This window comes from Silurus aristotelis, assembly GCF_946808225.1.
Source record: "Silurus aristotelis genome assembly, chromosome: 21".
NCBI classification, from domain to species: Eukaryota; Metazoa; Chordata; class Actinopteri; order Siluriformes; family Siluridae; genus Silurus; species Silurus aristotelis.
The window spans coordinates 14,225,549-14,247,612 of NC_139594.1; the positions used below are offsets into that span (position 1 = coordinate 14,225,549).

At 37.1% G+C, this 22,064-nt stretch overlaps 2 protein-coding genes across 3 annotated transcripts in view; both read right to left on the minus strand.

Moving 5' to 3' along the window:
- The window catches only part of pleca (plectin a), a 92,870-nt gene that overhangs the window by 68,178 nt on the left and 2,628 nt on the right, over window positions 1-22,064 (minus strand). The window contains exon 1 of one of the 2 annotated variants that reach the window (XM_083523447.1): window positions 10,757-11,006. The exons of the other annotated variant lie outside the window; for it this stretch is intronic. Within the exon in view, the coding sequence (XP_083379573.1) occupies window positions 10,757-10,802 (46 nt within the window). The 5' untranslated portion in view covers window positions 10,803-11,006. Of the gene's footprint in view, window positions 1-10,756; window positions 11,007-22,064 lie in introns of those variants that run through there. 2 annotated transcript variants of the gene reach the window in all.
- Window positions 3,324-22,064, minus strand: part of LOC310716425 (uncharacterized protein) — a 49,548-nt gene continuing 30,807 nt past the window's right edge. Inside the window, exon 6 of the mRNA XM_083523693.1 lies at window positions 3,324-3,551. Within this exon, the coding sequence (XP_083379819.1) occupies window positions 3,487-3,551 (65 nt within the window). The 3' untranslated portion in view covers window positions 3,324-3,486. The remainder of the gene's footprint in view (window positions 3,552-22,064) is intronic.

The following is a 22,064-nucleotide window of genomic DNA, read 5'->3' on the forward strand; positions in this document are numbered from 1 at the left end:
CTGCCTTTTTTGTTTGGCAGAGCCAAACTGCATTTCATTAAACATGCCACATGACTTTCTTTGCACTAGTTTCATGTTCACTGTTTACCTCACACGTTGCCACATTTTCTTATTTGTGGTCACTGTGGTTATGTATTTGCTTGTACTGCACTGTTAATAAAAATATCTGCATTTGCATCTGCATTTGTATTTATTACAGGACATTTTGAAGATATCCATCATACTAGTCAAATAGTGCACAGATCATACATGCAGTTAAAACAAAGAAATAAAGGTACTCTTCTAGACTAATCGTTCACCATTTTGTCCACCAACAACATGGGCTTAAATTGCTAAACCAGTAATAAATGAAAAAACTACAGTATATTCTGACACCATGTACAATTCAGCATCAGTTGAACTCTGTAATGTGTAAGTGTACAGCAATTCATTGGAGGACAAAGAGATTGGTCATTAGAGCAGAAAAGAGCAGTGTATGTGAATGAACTCATATCCACAAGCCATATTAATAGCAGTTTATTCATTAAACATCATATAAGGAAATCTTTGTCTTATCTGTGTATCATGTTTTGCTGTCGGCATTGGCATAATTCAGCTGGAACAAGTTCTTTTGTTTTCCCTGAATTCTTTGTCTTCACCACCCACTTCCTGTTATCCACTACAGGAATGCAGTCCCTTAGAGTCTTCTTCAAATGTGACTTTTTTTCTAATAATGAATCCCACCAATCTAGCAAATGCTAATCTTGCACTTTAAAACAGCGTAATTCACGCCACAGTTGGATTCTTGAATCCGATTGGCCAGGAGAATTTGATTCAACAGCATTCTTGGCAAAAAAATATAAATGTGCGCATTCTAATAACATTTCTGTAGAAACAACACACAAAAGTTGACATGTGATTTATATGTTTTCCAAGGTGTTTCATTGTTGACTAAATATTTTACATGTTTTTATATATGCTTATTTAGCATTTTTTAACAAAGTGACTCCAGTGCGCTTTCTTTGTAACAGTCTGAGGTAAATTTACAGTGTCTGTCAAAAATGTGGAAACACCTAGTCTTTTATGGGTTTTGAGACACCTGCATGTTCCTTTTGTATGCAACAAACTAGGTAAAAGGCAATAACATACAAATATTGGACAGTTAATAATCTGTTGACAGATGGGTCCAAATGTGACATTTCTGGCTCAACACAGAAAGATTTATGTAAAATGGAGAACAGGAGAGAGGATGCTAGCAAACTTCATCACACCCACAATCAAACATGGAGGTGGAAACGGTTTGGTGTAAAAGGAATACTGAACCAACATGGGTACCATTACATACTTCAGCACCATGCAATTCCATCTGGACTGTGACTAATTGGAACCAACAGGACAGTGACCTGAAGCATCTGTCCAAGTTCTGTAAGCATTATTTAGAGAGCAAACAATGGGCTACAGTGTTATTTATAATGGAATGGACTGCCCAGTCACCACACCTAATTCCTATTGAACTGCTCTGGAATTAACTGGATCACAAGGTCAGGAAGTGAAGAACACCTTTGGCAAGTTTTACAAGCGGCATGAAAAAGTATTTCAGAGGAATGTTTGTCTCTTTAACTTCACAAGCGAGAAAAAGGCTTCTGTGTGTAGCTGCTATAACATAAGTGATAACATGAGTAAACTTACTGTGAGGATGTTCATAAACATTAACTGTAACTATTAATGGTAAAATGCACATCTGTATACATTTTGTAAATAAGTACAAATAATATATAATTACCTGCATATTATTGTGTTATGAATGCTAGCTATCCATAGTGATAGTTGAGCTTCACTGGGCATCTGCTACTTGACTTAATGGCTAGTCTGCACAATCAATACAGTATGATGTGTGCAGAATTTGTGTCTAATCCTTATTTCTATATTTGATACATGTACTAATATCAATTTATAGATATTTTAAGATTTATTTTATTATTATTATAGACTGTACCAGATTTTTGGGTTTCATACCAAATACAATTTTCATTCCTTTGTGTAAACTATAAATATGTATAAATGGGTGTGAGCAAGTGAAAAAACATGAAAGAATGTTTTTTCACTAACACACACTCCCTTGTTATCTAGTTCTGTTATATTTGCCTCACTGAAGGAATGTGTGAAATGTGTATAAAAACACTCAAAGGAGAATCAAGACCATAAATCATAAGCTGCAAAATGAAAAGGCACAAACACTATATATTTAAGACCCCCCCAAAAAATCAATAGAGATAAATGCAGCTCTAGTTTGCATTAGTGTATAAGGTTGCTGTGGAAAATCAGTCTTTTTTTTCCATCGATAATGAAAGCTTCTGGACATGACCCAAGATGCAAAGCTTCTTTGGCCGCCCAGCCTCATGAGGTTTCCTCCCTGTTATTATATTCCATCAGGCCGCACCGCCTGGCAGAGCCAGGACCAATGCTTAGCGGAGTGATCTATAATTTAACTACTGACAAAACTCAGTGGAACTTAAAGAGAAGAAATAAACCAAGGAGGATGAAAATCAGATGCTTTAGGCCTTTTAAGCATATGATGGGAAACTGTGAAGAAGCTAAAAAAGAGAACTGGCATTATAAATATAAATATTGGAGACGTTTTAGAGTTCTGCCCATTCTGCCAACCAGAAAGTACAATTTGTGCTTTTATTTTTATTTAAATGACTCAATTGTATATAACAGTTTTTTTTTTAAGAGGTTTCTTTTCCTGGCTCTGAAATTTATTAGTTTATTAAGAAAACCACCTTGTGGGAGAATTGCTTGCCAGACTAACCCAAAGCCAAGAGAAATAATGATACAAAATATCCCAATGCACAACTCGGTGAACTAAATAGACAATAGCAGGGACACTGTATCCCTTTAAAAAGGGAATGTTAAAGAATTCAAATTAAGCCACAGGGGAAGATCACTATTTAGTAGGGATGAAAAGATTCACCGATTCGCATTGTTGCATCGGCAAAAGTGGACGATGTGATGCATTGATGTAAAAAAAATGTGCATTGGATAACAAATGCATTGTTAAAAAATTATTAATTTATATATAATTATTAGTACATGCTGTATATCTTTATTAATTAGAAAGTGACAAATAATTTGTGACCAACATTTAATATATAGATAGATTTTTCTAAACTGTTTCACAAGCGCATTCCCACCGCTGCCTCTACGTGAATATGACGTATCACAACACTACGGAGACTGAGGCTTGTCCTGAGAGTCACATAGAATACAGATTAACATGGCAGTGGAAGACTGGTCTGGTTTTATTTAATCTTTTGTAAATTTTTGCAAATTTTTGTAAAGTGAGTGTTCTGTTCCTTTGGGATACCATAAAAGCAGAGCATTAAAAGGACCAGTGGTGGCTTAGTGGTTAAGGCTTTGGGACTTGTGAGCTTGTGAAAGCTTCTTCCTGCTCTGAAGTATTTAGTGTCAGGGCAAGTTGAAGAGGTCAGCTGCCATAAATCATACTTACTCTGCTCTGGAGACCATAAAACCTCCCACACCCAAAAAGTAGAGCACAAACATCAGCTTACCTGAAAATAGAAAAAAAAATAAAAGAATGAAAATGTTAGCTCAATTATTTATGTTTTTTTTTTTTTTTTTATGCCACACAAAGCAGACTGGGTGAAGGTGGTAGTGTGAAGTGATAGAAAACAGATGCCAGTTTAACAGGAAAATCTGTTAAGGATATTAAAACAGACCCTAATGGAATACCTATTAAAACAGGGAGGGAAGAAATAAAAATAAGACACAATAGAAGTAAGGAAATGGTGCAGAATGAGACGGATGTTTGTGTAGCAGTAGTATATTTTCTAACACTTAACTCTTAATGCATGACTGTGTCTCAGTAATTTACATTAGAAGGAGAAACTGTGTACTGTCATGGCAGTGCCACCTGCTGGTAGTTTAAATAGAGAAGTATCTCACTTGGCAAAGAATGTAGGATAGTTTCTCCATCTCCTGTAGGTTCGGCTGATAAAATGAGATCAAAATTGTAGCCATCATAAAGGTGCTAAAGATACTGTATTGGGTACTACTATATTCTTGATTCTTAAGCAGGAGAGATTTTTCATATTTCCTATGGGTATTTAGCAAACCACCATTTTAACAATATACTATTGTGTTTGCATCTTCTTCTTTTTCTTCTTTCGGCTTCTCCCATTAGGGGTCACCACAGCAGATCATCCGTACCCCCCTGTAATCTACATCTGTGTCTTTTACCCCAACTACCTGCACGTCTTCCCTTACCACATCCATACTGCTATCACTCTTCTCCCCCACTCCACCCTGCCTGCACTCTTTTCTTCACTTCTCTAACACACTCTCCAGCAGATTTTGTGTACGGTTTAATGTCATGTTATTTGTTAAGCCCAGTTTCTTTTCAAAATTGTAAAATCTTTTTTTTTTTTTTTTATCTATAAAATAGATTAAACGTTTTTTTTTTTTTCTTTTTTCTTTTTTTCTTTCTTGTTTTTGGTTCTGCAGTAGGTTGTAGCACAGTTGTTGGAATGTCATATACAGAATTGTGAATCTAAAAAGCACATTTTTACTCAACGATATATCTCCTGATTGACATGAAATTAGTTCTGGGTAAAGTGCTGGGTTAGATGGTTAGTTCTGTTTGATTGGTCAAACTAACAATTTGCCAGCATTTACACATACACAAACACAAAAGATGAAATTTGATTTTTAAATAACAATGTTTGGACTTGCTAGAGCATTTAGTCAAATTAACTGCAAAGATACTTTTTAGATGAGGATGCGTGTCTCTGTTTTCATATATGAGACATAAACGAGAACAGAAAAAAAGCTTATCACATAGCAGCTAATTATAAGGAACTGGTTCAGAGAATGCAACACTTTTCATTATGTTTTCGTGCATGGCAATAATGCCCATGTGTGAAACTTCAAGCTGGAGTCTAGGATCTGAAGACACTTTTATATAAGCTCCACTCCCAGATGCTGTGGTGAACAGAAACCCATAACATAATAAAAAAAACCTCTAACACGTATGCCTTTTCCCAGTATGATGCATCCCAGTCATGTGAGATGCAAAACTAATCACACAGAAAGTTGCCCAGGCACTCAAAGGGACATGTGTCTTTTTTTTCTTTGATAGGACAACATGGAGTATCTTTTACACATTGCATTGCATGGAGAATATTAACAATGAGCAAAAGACAAAACAAAAAACAAAAACGAAGTAAAAAAAAAAAAAAGAAAACCTACTGCTGTAGTGGCTTAATTTTATAGAAATCTTTCTGTAACTTCAGCTGTAAAGATTAACAATAAATAAAGTAACTACATAAGTAAACATAAATTAATACAGTAAGTAAGCAATCAAACAAATAAATAAATACTATTTAGTAGGGATGCACCGAATATTCGGCCACCGAAAATTTTCTGCCGAAAATGGCCCCTCCGAGCATGCGCACTCCGTCTGGACGGTTTTGAAAAGGCAGGAAGTTTCCCAGTGATAGTGTTTATTGTTGTATCTTTAAGCAGTTGCACTTGTTCTGAATGCACTCCGTTTTTATGAAAGAACATGTTTAATTTTACAACCTTTCAGGAAGCCAGAGGGCCTGTACATTATTATTTAATGTACACATGAGTGCATTTAAGTTAAACATTTAAGTTTGAATTTTAATTTATTTTATCCTGTGCATTGTTGCAATGTGCTATAAATAAATATTTTCATAATTTGTAATTGATTTATTCTTTGAAACTTTAATATTTAATTTATGCAATTGAAATGCCTTGATTTCAGTAAGTTTAGTACACAATCATAGCCACAAATGCAATGGTAATAATAATTGGCATAATTTCTTTCGGTGTTTCGGTTTTCGGCCTTGCTTTCCTCTTTTTTGGTTTTGGCCAAGAATTTTCATTTCGGTGCATCCCTACTATTTAGAGATGTAAGATTAATTTCTGCTTTACATCATAATTACAAACAGATTTATTAAAAAAAAAAATTGTGAAAAGAATAGTAATTTGATTTATTTTAATCCTTGATCATTTTTCAACCTTTGAATTATTTTTTTTGTTTCATATCCCTATTTGATTCAATTTGGTCTGCATAAAATTAAACTTTAATGGGTAAAATATCAAGGAAATTAAATAATAATAAAAAATAGCAAAGCACTAAATATGATCTAAATGGACATTTGAAGCATGATATAATATTCCTGCTGTTTTTGCAGATTAAAAGATATGTTGAGATGCAGATGCTGCTTTACTATACACTAATGCACATCATCTTTTACTTCCTCTCTGTCGGAGAGCATCTCCTAACAATGGTTTGGAAAATATAAAAAATGCTTTATATAGTATACAATATGCAATATTTGATTGCAGCTGTAGGGGACCGAATCTATAAAACAAATGTATTACAACACTTGACTTTTTTAGTTATATGTGGGACTTCACAAACACCCATGTGGCTGAGCACAGATCCAGTACAGTACAGTACAGTACAGTACAGCTTTACACACACACACACACACACACACACACACACACACACACACACACACACACACACACACACACACACACACACACACACTCCACAACACACATGAAACCTTTGCAGGGAAATAAACTTTACTGATTGAGCTTTTGCTGGAATGTCAGGTTTAACAAAATAAAGCCAAATATGTTAGAGTGGATGAGCTGTATATCTTAAATTGGGAAAAAAAGTGTCTGTGAATGTCTCTATATTCAATACAAAGACAATTTTTTTAATATTGGTTTTCTTACATACAGTATTGGTCAAAAGTTTGGAATCCGGACAGCTCGTTTCTCCAAACATTCAGCTGAAATACTTTGCAGTGCCTCTTGTAAAACTTGCCAAAGGTGTACTTTGAATATTGAATATTTCTTTCTGACTTTGCAATCCAGTTTATCCCAGAGCAGTTCAATAGGATTTAGGTGCAGTGACTGGACAGGTCATTCTATGATAGATAACATTTCAGCCAACTGTTTGCTCTCCAACATTTATGAGTCATTGCCTAGTTGTACAACAAAGTTGGTTCTAATTAGCCACAGTCTAGATGGAATTTCATGGCGTTGAATGGAATGGGAGTCATGTTGGTTCAGTATTCCTTTCACCCGAAATAAATCTCCAACCTTCCCTGCCCAAAACAACCCCATATCATTAAGCTTCTGCCTCCATGTTTGACTGTTGGTGTGAGGCTGTCACATCTTCTCTCCTGTTCTCCATCATAATTCATAAGTTCTACTTTTAGAGACAGAAATGTCAACATTTTTGAACTTCTAGTCATTCATCATCCGATGCTTGTGTGTTTTTGCACATGCATGTGTCTCAAAACTGTAAAAGACTAGTTGTTTTAAAACTTCTGTCCTTATACTATAATTACTTTTTTCAGAATCTCTGTATTCACCATATCAGTTAAACAACATGCGAAATCCTCCATTTCTCAGTGAGGTCATTGGGAAATATTTACAATAGCATTCTCACTCAGGAACTGTAACTGTATATTACAACCGACATGATGGTTCATTAGGTAATGCATTTGTATAGAGCGATGATTAAATACTCATACCTCCTTCCAGAGAATCATAATCGAGTCTTCAGTCTGGCCATAGTATAAAATCATTTACAGTTTTGGTATATACTACTGATCATTTTGGTTGTAATGTCCAACATGACTCTTTCCTGGAGAGTATATGTAAATACTGTAGTACTATAATAGCAGGCTGAAAGGATTGCAATACCAGTGTATGCATAGTATAGTAACACATCATAAAACCACAACTAGATTTCTCTTTATTTTGCCCACACATGCTTTCAAATAGAACATCTGCAAAGCTGGATTTAAATGTGTTTATTTTCAGTTCAACTATTTAGTCTGGTACACATTTGTCAGGATGGTCTACATCTGAGAAAAAAAAAATCTTATTGTCTAGGTCAGAAAATTCCAGCAACGCCTGATCGTCCATATTTAAAATAAATGCAGCCTCGCAGGGATCAAAATAGAGAGAAAAACGAGGCAAAAACCCAAAAGAACATTCCTCAGTATGAAAACACACACACACACACACACACACACACACACACACACACACACACACACACACACACACACACACACCAACTCTTAAATAGGCCACTACACAATTCAGATGGATCCTGTTCTTCTGCCTGATGCTGCAGGAAGAGGATCTGCTGCCTCTCTGATTTAGGCATCTGTGTACCTATATGCCATTAAAAAAAAATAGGGTCTCCTCCCTCTTTTTCTGCAAGAGTTGTGTAAACACGGATAACATAGTTTAATCCATCAGTGATGCGTTACACAGCTTTCAAGCTGGACTTTTTCATTTTTTACAGAACTGATTAGAAAAAAAAATTATTCAACAGAATAATTCATTTCTTTCTAAGTGACATGGCTATTCATGTTGTTGTGTAGCTATAGGCCACAACAACTAAGCAATGGTACGGTAGAAATGGTGAGTAAGTGTGTATGTGTTTGTGTGTGGGACTGGAATGTATATTTGGCATTTTTAGAAGAAGTCTCCAATGTCAATGTTTGGGAACAGTTGGACGTAAAATAAAATGTTAAAAACAATCAGTTTATAGCTGCTATAATGTAAGTGATAACAGGAATATCCCAGCATTTATTTCTAACATCAATCCCACCTGACCTTTTCAATTCGCTTTCTCTAAAAAAAACCCCCACATTCTTCAAAACTAATCAAAGGTCTTTTAAATTAATAGATGAACACCCCAGTTTTGTGTAAATTCTGGTCTTTTAAATATTTGACAAAAACAAAAGGCCAAAACCTCATTAATGAGACTCAGTAAATTTTGCGCCAAGACCCACTGCAGCTTTGCACAACAAAAGCTCAGAGAGACACTGGCACTTGGCCTGCCATTGGGCATAATGACAGAATGCAGCATTCATGGGCATATTAAATACCTTGCTAAAACAAAAAACAAAAGCTTTTGGTCTGTTCAGGATAACCTGAGAACTCCGTAAGCACAGATTTAGCAAATAAATTAAATTGCGATAATATTCCCATTTTTTTGGGTGACAGGTGTAATTTATACAAATCCAAACTTCACCTTAAAATTGACTTAATCTATCACACACACACACACACACACACACACACACACACACACACACACACACACACACACACACACACACAGGTCTGAAGTCTGTAAATAATGTTAGGTAATCGTCTGGAACCTGCCAGGCATTTTAACTAAGTTCACTAAGAATTGCACACCAGCGTGTGAAGCCTTTGTCTGTCTTGACACTCAGGAAACTACTCATTCAAGCCAAACATTTTTGTTTCTCTTTTTTAGGTTTCTTAGATCACCAGAGGCATTTCCCTTCAGACACTGATTTAAAAGTACTATCACATTTATCACCTTATAAAAATATTCAGCTTTACCACAAATACTTTTAGAGCAGGTTTTGAGAGAAGAAGCTGTATGGGCCTCATTATTACTAATTTATGCCTTGGGAGAAGAAAAGAGCCTAAAGACGAAAAGGGAGTAAACTCCTTTAGTCCTACGGATCCTCACCACAGGAATACTGCATTTTTTAAAGTTCAAGGTATCTGGGATGTTGTTTAGTTTTAGAAACTGCACATAAAAAGTGACTCAGCAAATATGCATCCCATTCGACAGAGCCATTAGTCACTCCAGGGTTTTCAAATAACAGATCGATCTCCACCTGTACAACTGATGAAACACAAAAAGGAGCTTAAAGGCAAACAGAAAGGAAGGTAGCAACAATAGTAAACATGTTTGAAAATTCTAAATGTGTTCAATAAACTGAGTACTACTGAATAGTACTATATGCGTAATCTTCATGCTGGTTTGCATTTTAATAAACAGAGAAGGAATTCGTGAGTTTTTGTGGCTGATATAAGGGAGAAATATTGGCAAATATTGTCTTAAATTCTTCTCTAGTTCTGGCCTCGAGACTTGGATGACATTTTGTCTCATAAACCCAAAATAGAGGTAAAGTGACCTGATATCCTAAAGCATCAAAACAGCAAACAGCAATGTCAGTGTAAACAGACTGTGAACCAGCTTGTTCGTTTTGGATTTGAGATTTGTTACAGGTTATACGAACCTCCATTTTATCCCCTCAAATGCATAAAATGTAATTGTAAGCTGCCACAGTTTTTCGACCTGCCTTTTCTGGTTAATATTTGATGAGGTATGAGACTGACGTCTCCTGAAATAGAGGAAGACCGCTTCATTTAGCAAGACACTATGAATCTTTAACACATCACATTATACTTTACTGGTGAATGTATTGGTGAGGTGCTCTCTCGATGTTGCTGCGGTGATGCAGCTCTGAGGGTGCCGCATGCCTGCCGCATCTTTGCAAAGAAAAAATATAATGTGATATGAGATGCAGACATGAGCCTGATGCTGACCTCAGCAGCAGCAGCATGGCCTCCACTGGCCGCTTCCCTCCCCCTTTAGCCCAGAGAGTGCACAAGTTAATCCATGAACGCTCTTGGACAAAAGGCAGCTTTTAAAATGACAGACAGAACCGAGAGGGAGGGAGAGATGAAATCTAAATCTGTGCTGACGTTTGCACTGAATTCATTCGATGACTTAATGCATAGCACATTCCTCCTCAAGCTAGAAAGACAGCGAGAGAGTATGAGAGAGCGAGAGAGAGAGAGAGAGAGAGAGAGAGAGAGAGAGATAGAGAGAGAGAGTAAGAGAAAGAGATACAGGCAATACCTTTAAGAGAGCTGATCTCGTGCTGGATCGACCTGGACGTATCCATGCTCCCGCAGTTCCCACAGATTCTTTAGGGATGTGCCTGTGTGTGTGTGTGTGTGTGTGTGTGCACTGCGCAATTCAATCAGTCCTGCAGTCTCCACTACACTACACTTAAATGAAGCTCTTACTCAGCCTCTGGCTGTACTTGCTGACTTCTGTTTTTTGGTTATTCACTCTCTCTCTCTCTCTCTCTCTCTCTCTCTCTCTCTCTCTCTCTCTCTCTCTCTCTCTCTCTCTCTCTCTCTCTCTCACTCTCACTCACTATTTCAGTCTCTGGGACTCTCTCTCTCTCTCCCTCTCTCTCTCACACACACTCACACATGCATTCACTCCTGCAGGGGAAGTATCAGAGGAAAAAGTGCACCCCTCCCTCACACCCTCCCCTTCCTTCCATGCTTTATCCCTTCCACCAAACGTCCTATCCCCTGCCTCTAAGGTGTTATAGCCAATCAGACTGCAGGAGAGATATCATGTTCAATTGATGGGACACTTGGCACTAAGTATTGGCTGCAGATACTATAAAATAGAAAGAGGGAAAGAGTTAAGAGAGAGAGAAAGAGAGAGAGAGAGAGAAAGAGAGAGAGAGAGAGAGAGAGAGAGAGAGAGAGAGAGAGCGAGAGAAAGAGAAAGAGAAAGAGAGAGAGACTGCCCTCCATGCCTTCTGTATTCTCCTTTGCTGTGTAATTTATTTAACCACCGTTTATTTTAGTCCATTGTTTCAGCATTTAAGCCCGGTACATTAAAGCTTTTCTCATGTACAAAGGTGTCGGAAGCTATTCATCCTTTAATCTACCGATGAGTGTAACTACTACTACTATAGTATTAAGTAGAAAAAAATAGTAGGAAAAAAAACAGGGACTGTGCGAGAATATGTCAATATCCCAGATGGTCCAGATTATTCCACTGTTCTAAAATGTAATTCACTATACAGTGTGGGCTAAGAAGAATTCAGCCCCAGAATTCTATCATTCTGTGTAATTGTACTTATTGGTAGTGCTTAAAAAATTATAATTTTTTTTTTTATAAATAATAATAGATATATTGTGCGGCTAGCGATTGTACATATAGCCTACTCTACTTATGACCAAATCGTGTTACGAGTGTCGTACGCCATGGCGTATGACAGTGCGTACCAGCTTCCGGCCTCATTTCACAGTACTGTACATATAGCCTACTCTACTTACGACCAAATCGTGTTACGGCCGATTTGTCGGTCCCAGTTGTGGTCGTAAGTCGATGACTACCTGTATCAGGGGTGTAACTGTACACAAAATTCACAGTTCAGTATGTACCTCGGTTTTAAAGTTTCAGTACAGTTACTGGGAATAAATGCAAAACATAAAATTGCTTGTAGTTTATTATTAATATCTTATGTGAACATTAACAGTTTATATTTTTACATAATTACAATATTTAATAAAATGCCCGCTTAGTTAAATAATATATTAAATAATATTTTACAATATTTTATTAAAATAAAATGGAATGAATTAAATTAAATTAATTCAATGCACTTTTTTATATTGATTCAACTAAATAATCGATTCAATTTCCAAATTTTAATTGATGAAATAAAATTACAGTAATCCCCCGCTTTACCGAGGTTTGAATCTCGTGCCCCATGGCTTATCGCGTAATTGCATTGCCACATAATTAATTTGTTTGGCTGATTTTCCCGATAGACCAAACAATTTATAGGGAACTGTTTTTATGGAGTTTTATGTTGAAACAATTAAATTTACTAATAAAAATATAATAATTAATTATAAAATATAGTCAAATAAATACAGTACAGTACTCTATACATAAAATAGCATTTATGGGGTGGTGTCTATTTATTGCGGTTGGTTTTGGAACGTAACCACTGCGATAAACGGGGGATTACTGTATATAAATAGAAAAATGTAATTAAATAGTTAATATTTGATAGACCCCATTTGGGTAAAACATATGTGTATGTAAGTGTGTATGTGTGTGTTTTACATTTAATATTTAATTTTCTAAAGATATCTACTTAACAGTTCTACTTAATAGAGAACGTCTTTAATCCTTCCATCCTTCATTCATAGTCAGGGTTTTCTCCTTTTAAAATAAATTCTTAAAGCTGAACAAAGAAGTGGCTAGTGGCTAACTTTAGCACTATAGATTCTTTAGCAATTTAATGCATGCACAAAACAAATCTTATTTCCCGAACGGCGTGAGTAGCCACAGTGGCACTGTTGTGTACGTGTTCCAAGTTGAATAATAATAATAAAAATGCACTCAAAATGCGAGGAAGAGACTAAACAAACTTAATATGTTTCCTTGGGAACTCTCACTCTCTATCTCTGTATATATATATATATAATATAATAATACATAATGTATATGACAATAAACCATTTTAAAGGTATGGTTTGGCCTTGTTAGCCCATATTTTGTGCTCAAAAGAGCAAACATAAGGAACCACTCTGTTGTCCTGAAAATAGTTCCCATCACCAACCAGTAATTTAGAGCAGTTATGTGCGTCTCCATCCTGATGAATGTCTGCTGTGTGTGTGTGTGTGTGTGTGTGTGTGTGTGTGTGTGTGTGTGTGTAAATCTGTGATTTCTTGATGTCAGTACCAACACTTCAATTCATATTTCAGCACCCTGACATTACAGCACTGACACCATGTCTGAAACGTATTGACTGCTTCCTCATTCAGAAGATCACATGGTCCTCATGTCATCATTAAAAGTGTGCCGACTAAAAACGATCTTTACATACAAACTTTGTGGTCAGCTGAAGTAATTACCCCACACATCTGAACCACAACAGCAGTTTGCAGAAGAAATACCCGCAGCTCTGGGCTGCATCAGCCCTCTCCTGGTTCAAGGCCATCACACAGAGGCACTCCCCATGCTGGAGAGATGACACAGCATTTTAAAAGCAGCATATAGCAAAGAACAAGAACAAGAGAAAGAGACCTGCTAGATATATTACTTCAGATCAATTTCTCACTTTTGCTTTCAAAACCTTGCAAAGGAAACATAGAACAAAAGACATTTGGGAGCTTACACCATTTTATAGCCTTTACCAAGATTTTGAAAGATGAGAGGATGCCTGAGGAATGGAGAAGAAGTGTGCTGGTACTGGTTTTTAAGAATAAGGGAGATGTGCAGACCTGAAGTAACTACAGGGGAATAAAGTTAAACAGTCACACCATGAAGTTATGGGAAAGAGTAGTGGAAGCCAGGCTGAGAGAAGAGGTGACCATCTGTGAGCAACAGTATGGTTTCATGCCGAGGAAGAGCACCACAGATGCATTATTTGCTTTGAGAATGTTGATGGAGAAGTATAGAGAAGGTCAGAAGGAGTTGCATTGTGTGTTTGTGTATTTAGAGAAAGCGTACAGACAGGGTGCCGAGAGAGGAGTTGTGGTATTGTATGAGGAAGTCTGGTGTGCCAGAGAAGTATGTGAGAGTGGTGCAGGACATGCATGAGGACAGTGTGACAGCACTGGTTCAAGGGGGAGGTTGGACTGCATCAAGGATCGGTTCTGAGCCCTTTCCTGTTTGCAGTGGTGACGGACAGGTTGACAGACGAGGTTCAGGTACCTGTGATCAACAGTGCAAAGTAATGGAGAGTGTGTTAGAGAAGTGAAGAAAAGAGTGCAAGCAGGGTGGAGTGGGTGGAAAAGAGTGATGGCAGAAGTGATTTGTGATAGAAGGGTATCTGCAAGAGTGAAAGGAAACGAGATGTAGGACATTTTTGAGGACGAGATTAAGATGGTTTGGACATGTCCAGAGGAGGGACATAAGGTATATCGGGGGAAGAATGCTGAGGTTGGAGCCGCCAGGAAGTAGGAAAAGAGGAACTCCAAGGTGGAGGTTTATGGATGTGGTGAGGAAAGACATGCAGGTAGTTGGGTTGAAAGAGGCAGATGTAGAGGACAGAGGGGTATGGAGACCAATGATCCGCTGTGGCAAACACCTAATGGGAGCAGCCGAAAGAAGAAGAAGAAGACACCATTTTATAGCCATAAATCTCAAACAAGGATATAAAAATTGGAAAAAACAAATACTCTACAGTTTATTTGGGGTAACTTAGTGGAATGTGTTGGTATTTCTAAAGATTTATAAAGTTTATGCCACTTAATAATTTCTATGTTTCACAGTCAAGTATGAAGTTTAACATTACTATATATATAGATCTTGAGTGTCCTGCTATAGAGCTCTGTCCTCAACCCTACTGAACATACTGTGAACTAAAATGCTGACTGCACCCCAGACCTCACCCTACATCAGTACCTGACTTTACTAACAACCTTATGAATCATATTATTATGGTTTCACAAACTTTTGTCCACATGGTATACATGGACCACAAAACCAAAATGTGTGTAAAAAAAATTGGATTCCAGTAGAGTGCTTGGACCCTTAATAAAAAGAAAATGTAAAAGGGGATGTGTATCCGCTTCTGTTACTCTTGCGAAATCAGTAAATATTAATAGAATAGCTTCAACCATGACCCTGACAGAATTAGGCTATTGCTGAAAAAGATTAGGTACTTATGATTATGATTAACTATGATTATAACATGGACAATACACATTATATAGACAAAAGTATAATAACTTCTACTCCCCTGGGAGGATGTTCCACTTTATTTTGAAGTGTGGTCATAGAGATTTTGCTCATTCAGCTACAAGGGTGTTAGTAAAATCTGGTACTGGTGTAGGTGAGGTGAGGAGGCCTAGGGGGGCAGCCAGCATTCCAAATCATGTTAAAGGTGTTCAAAAGGAATGAGGTCAGGGCTCTATAGCAGCCCATTCAAGATATTTTACTCTAACCCATGTCAAGAATTTCTTCATGGAACGGGCTTTGTGCACAGGGGGATTGTCATGCTGGATCTGGTTTGGTTCTTCTAGTTCAAAGTGAAATATAATGCTACCCCATTTAAAAACACCCTATATACAGTAATTGTGTGCCTCCAACTTTGTGTTAACAGTTTGGGGAAGAACCGCATATGGCTGGAAATGTCAGGTGTCCCAAAACTTTTGTACATGTAGTGTATACAAGTAAATTTAACCCAGTCAAATTCTGGAGGCTATAAATAATCGTAATACAAGGCATCAACATCTAGGCATAGAGAATGGTGCATCATTTCATCTGATCTCCTATTGAACTGGGACAGATTCCAAGCAGCTGTTGCAGTGTGGAAATAATTGAGACCTCAGCTCTGAAAACTTGAGTGGGAGGACCACCTAAGAAGGAGATGGGTAGGGCTGCAGTGCACACCAACCCTACCCTCCTATGGGGACTAATAGGAAAGAAATGTACACACACACACACACACACACACACACACACACACACACACACACACACACACACACACACACACACACATTCAATATAATTCAATTGAACACATTTTATAATTGTATAATTTAAGTTATGGTTATGTATGTTGTGAGTTAAGGATATTTATATATACTATGACTAATATGACCCTTGATTTATTTTCAAGGATACTATGCAACTATCCAGAGAGATATCAGGACCAGAGAGTGATATGAAAACCTTGGGAAGTGTCTCTTACTATCTCTGACATAGCAACAGCCACAGCAACAATCACAGGAGCAGGACAATATAGTGCAGTACATAAATACGCTATATTAACACTGTAAAATTGCCTATTCATGTAATACTGATAGATTTTCAAACATTAACAGTATTGCTATAGAACACCTTATTTTTATAGTCAACATTAAGAATTAAAATCACAGTACTGTAATATTACCACAAGGTTCAATGTAACCACCATTATATATTTGGACAACATTACCTTTTATTATAACAAATAATGATTATATATAGGTCGCTTGGTGTTTTCTTGTTATTTGAAAGACAATCTGGCTGAAGTGCTCATGTTGGAAGTGTATTATTCACTGGTTTAAACACTTTTGTAGGAATTCACCTCTTAGAAAGTCATAAACATGTTGGTTTTAGGCCTCTTTCAACTCTTTCAAATCACTATTCAGTTGACTCCAGAACATCATCCTTACAGATACTTTGACAATGAGCTATATGATCCTCTGAAGTCCCATGCAACCTGCCAAAACTTTCTCTTTAAAGTTATCGAAATATAAAAATAATAAAATATAACTTGTGCAAGAAGCACACATTACTAATCTGGTATTTAGGACATTTTATAAATACAGACCTATTAGCACTTAAGAAATTATATTTGTACAAAGAAGAAAAGAATGTTAAATTGTAATAAAAAAATATATTTCCAGGCTTCAAAGGGAGAACAAATTACTGTTTTTCTTCTGACTCCTGACACACAGTAATTTTTCACGGAAAGTAAGGTCTATGTCTTTTAAAATAAAAGCAGGTCTATTGAAGACAAATCTTTTATTCTATCTGCCAAAAAGAAGGCAGGCTGATGACTCACAACATTTTATGTTCTGTTTAAAGAACCTTTTGGGTTATGGTTTAAAAATTAACAACATGGTTCTCCTTAGGGTTCACCTATAGGGACATTAAAAGAACTATTCCTGCAAGCATCACTGAAATTAAGTTAAACTGTAATTAAAAGTGGGTCAAAATTCCTCAGAAATTATGTGAAAGACTGATAAAAATAATATTAATGATCAACTCAATACATGGTGTAACAACCCTGCAAAACAGCATTAATTCTTTAAGTGACACTTGCACACAATTTTTGAGAGAAATCAGCAGATGTGTTGTTGCAAACATCTTGGAGAACTAACCACAGATCTTCTGTAGATATAGGCTGCCTCAAATCCCTCTGTCTCTTCATGCAATCTCAGCAGGACTCAATAATGTTGATCAGGGATCTGTGAAGACCAAACCATCACTTTCTGAACTCCTTGGTTTTCTCTATGCTGAATAAAGTTCTTAATAATATTGGATTTATGTTCAGGGTTGTTGTCTTGCTGCAGAATAAATCTCCTCTATGGTCCTCAATATTGCCCGTTTCCTCACCCAGTTTTAAGCCTCCTTCAAAACTGTTTTTGTGTCAGTTAACGACTGTGATACATATAAAATTAGCACCTGCTTAGAATAACTGGTTAATCATACACCCGACTCTGATCCTACAAAATCCCTTTTTTGTTGTGTATGCTTGTGTTTGGAATCCATAAGGATGAAAATACACACACACACAGACACACACAGACACACACAGACACACACACACACACACACACACACACACACACACACACACACACACACAAACCTGACACAGGATTCCTGGCATCAGCCTTGCATTGCGTGCCAATATTAGAGTCAGAAACTGCAGATCTGCATGTTTGAACTTCAGCATATCCAGTTATGTTAGATCCTGCCATGTGATACAATGTTCGTGGTTTTGCACTATGCTTGTTTCTAATCTGATTTTTTCCAGAAAAAAAACCAACAACTGAAATTTCAAATATTATTAATTATTATATATCAGCAGGCCTTCCCCGATAAAACTTAATCTCTTTAATTTTATACAGATTTTCCTGATATCACACCAGATTACTAGTAAAATGTCTTTGAATGCAGTAGAAGCCATTTTTCCCATCACTCTTGAACTAGGAGACACAAACCTGTTCCAGCATGATAATGCACCTCTATACAAAGCCAGCTCCATGAAGATATGGTTTGCATGGGACGGAGTGGAAAATATTGAGTGTCCTGCTATAGAGCTCTGAACTCAACCCTGTTTAACACCATTGGGAATTGTAAAGCTGACTGAACTCCAGGCCTCCTCACCTCACCTACATCAGTACCTGATTTTACTACTGTCCTTGTTATTGAATGAGCACAAATCTCCACAAGCACACTCCGAAATCTAGTGAAACATCTTTCCAAAAGAGTGGAGGTTATTATAACAGCAAATGGGGAATGGCATGTAAAAGAAAAAAGGCATTTATGGTCAAGTGTCCACAAACGTTTGTCCATACATTCTTTATCTTTATCATTTCGTCAAACATGACATGCTTTAGACCTCATATATTTATTTATATTTAATACTTCATATTCATATTTTTATACTGGTGGATTAAGTAGGTCATGTGAGCTATTCTGCCTAGTAAATGCTGTCTAAATGAATAATGGGATTAATCTGGAATCACACACCTCAGACACACCTCCTTTGCATTGTGCTGTAACTTAGAGACTGTGTTTCTTGTCAATAATTTTTATAATCAGAGAAACGAAGTTACAGCTTCCCGTGGGCTCACCACCTGCAGGAGGGACCATAAGGGACCGGTGCTGAGAGGATTGGGCAGCAGTCGAAGGCGGGGGCCTTGACAGCCCGATCCCTGGACACGGAGAAGTGTCTGGGGAATCTGCTTAGACTGCTGCCCCCGCGACCCGAATTATGGATAAGCGGGAGAAGATGAAAATGAATGAAGTTACAGCTATGTGTGGTGACAGCAATCACAGAAAGTCTGAAGTCACTGTTAACCTGGTGACACCTCAATGGCAGACAAACTAGACCTGTCTCACTGCATGACTAATAAAAAAACTAGAAAAGAAAAATAAATGGCCCTTTTGCATCAAAAGGTGAAAAGCCAGACGATCACATTTCACGCACTAACATTTAGTTATTTTAATTATCCTCCTTATACAACATCCACACCGTCCTTACAAATTATTTTAGTAGTTCAATGTTTACAAATCCCCACAGCCACACCCTAAAATCTAGTTAAAAGCCTTTTTAGAAGCACATGGGGAATCAAATGGGGAATAAATCTAGAATACGATATTGTGTCTATATTAGTGGTTTCATTATATTTAATGGTGTATAATTATGTACTTATAGACACTACTACTTTCTTTTCGGCTTCTCCCGTTAGGGGTCGCCACAGCGGATCCTCCGCACGTTTGATTTGGCACATGTTTTACGCTGGATGCCCTTCCTAACGCAACCCTCCCCAATTTATCCGGGCTTGGGACCGGCACTAAGAGTGGCTGGGGATGGTTCCCTGATCGGGAATCGAGCCCGGGTCGCAGCGGTGGGAGCGCTGCATCTTAACCACTAGACCACCAGGGGACCTTTGTACTTATAGACACTGATATCCTAAATACATTCTTGTGTATTTGTACGTGTGTACATGTGTGTTTATAAGACAGTCCATGCTACAGCCCATGCATCATGCAGCTTTCTGTTTTCTGTAACTGGTTCTTGGTATGTTTTAGACTTCTAATGTATTCATGAATACTTCTTGTATGTGCTGTGATAAACATTCATATATCTTGTCATAAAATTTTCACTGGCAACCTGGATAAACTGATCTCTGAACCATTTTATCACCATTTCATCTTCATTTTATCAATCATTTTATCATGCTAACCCACAATATTTTACCATCATAAACTTACACATGATTACACCACACTACCTTGATACCCTACCATGTATTTTCTTTATATTTGGTTCTGTTGGTGCAGTTGCGGATCAATGGTTAAGGTTTCAGGCTGATAATCACAATTACTGCAAATGACTGTAAAAGACTGTAGAAAGAACATTACTCATAATTTTACATTCCAGTGCTCATGTTAGTTCTCACTCTCCAGTGTTCTGTATTGTTTAAAGACTATAATCACACTCTTGATATCACCCAAATGAGGATGGTTCCCCTTTTGAGTCTGGTTCATCTCAAGGTTTCTTCCTCATAACATCTAAGGGAGTTTTCCGTGCCACAGTCACCAGGGCTGCTCATCAGGGATAAATACACACCGTTGACCTTAACTGTTGATTTCTGTAAAGCTGCTTTGAGACAATGTCTGTTGTGAAAAGCGCTATAGAAATAAACTTGACTTGACTAATCAGTCGGACAGTGGTTCAAGTCCCAGCATTAACAAAGTCCCTCTTTTGGGACTTGAAGCAAGGCCCTTAAACCCCTCTGCATCAAAAGATAACCAAAGGATGAAATGTCTCTGTTCTGTAATGTGTATGTGAAATTAAAGGCTCCCACTTCAATATTGTCAACCTCTACTGTGTTAAAATATATTATGGTACATCTATCAATCCAGATAGATCTGAAAACACAGCTCTAGACATTTCCGTGTGGATGAGCAACTTTTGGGAAACTGAAAATGATAGTGGGGATGCAAAATTTTTTTAGATGAAACCGCTGTTTTCGAATGTATCTGTATTAGTGTAGATGTAGCCTTAGTCTTAACTTTACTGCACCTATGCCTATAGTATTATCTTATATAACAGTAAGCCTGACAGCAGGACTGAGACTTAATCTGATATTATCTTATCTCAGTATTGCTTGGCTTTTAAAGAAGAACTGTTTAACAACCATTCGCCTGACACTTTTAATGAGATTGATTTTAAACCAATGAAAATACGTGCAAATGCCAGGAAAAACCCCTTTACATTTGACATTGTTAAATTCAGAGTCAGCCATCATTAATATGCATGTATCTGACCTGTACTCATAACCATGTGTTTTATTTCAAGCCGAATACCAATTAAAATAGGGAGAAATTCATGATATGAAATTTGAATGAAAACACAGTGCTCCATTTCCCATGTGTATGAATCTTTTGAAATATTAAAGTTATGAAAGTGTGTCAATATGGAACTGATGGTAATTTAATATATTATGTGTGAGTAAAAGAGAGAATTTTAACATTTAAAGCTGTAAACAAAAGTGCTCAGAGGTCTGCCAAAGCTAACACCACAGTAAGCATGACTGCAAACACACATACGCTGAAGTAACACGCCCATTTATTTAGTCTGCACAGTTATACTGCATATGCCCTTGTCCATTTGACTGATCTGAGCCATTTCATGCTACTAAGTAAACACAGACGTCTGTTAAAGCATACCATGTCTCTGATTCTTCAGATAGGCAGGTCAGAGCAGATCAAGGTCAAAGGTCAACCCGTTTTTAGTACAGCAGATGTGGAAAGACTGAGCGGCAGCGAGAATGGGGGGTCGAGCAGCTTCAAAAGGAGCTCATGAAAACTGACACTGCCCATCTGGAAAGCATGGGGGGAGTGCTCGGGAGAAAAATATCCATGCAGATTAGAAGCAGTTTATATGATAAAAGTTAGTGATTTTGGGAGTTAATGCGTAGAACTTTTAAACTAGTTCAAAGCAGCAGATTTGTTAGAGTAAAAAAACATCACATAAAATTAAAATAACTAATTTTTGCTATTTATTTTATAAACACTATATGAACAAGAGTTTGTGGACACCTGATCATAACAGTGTATATTTGATTTTTGAATATTCCATTCCACATTTAATCCATGCAGCTAG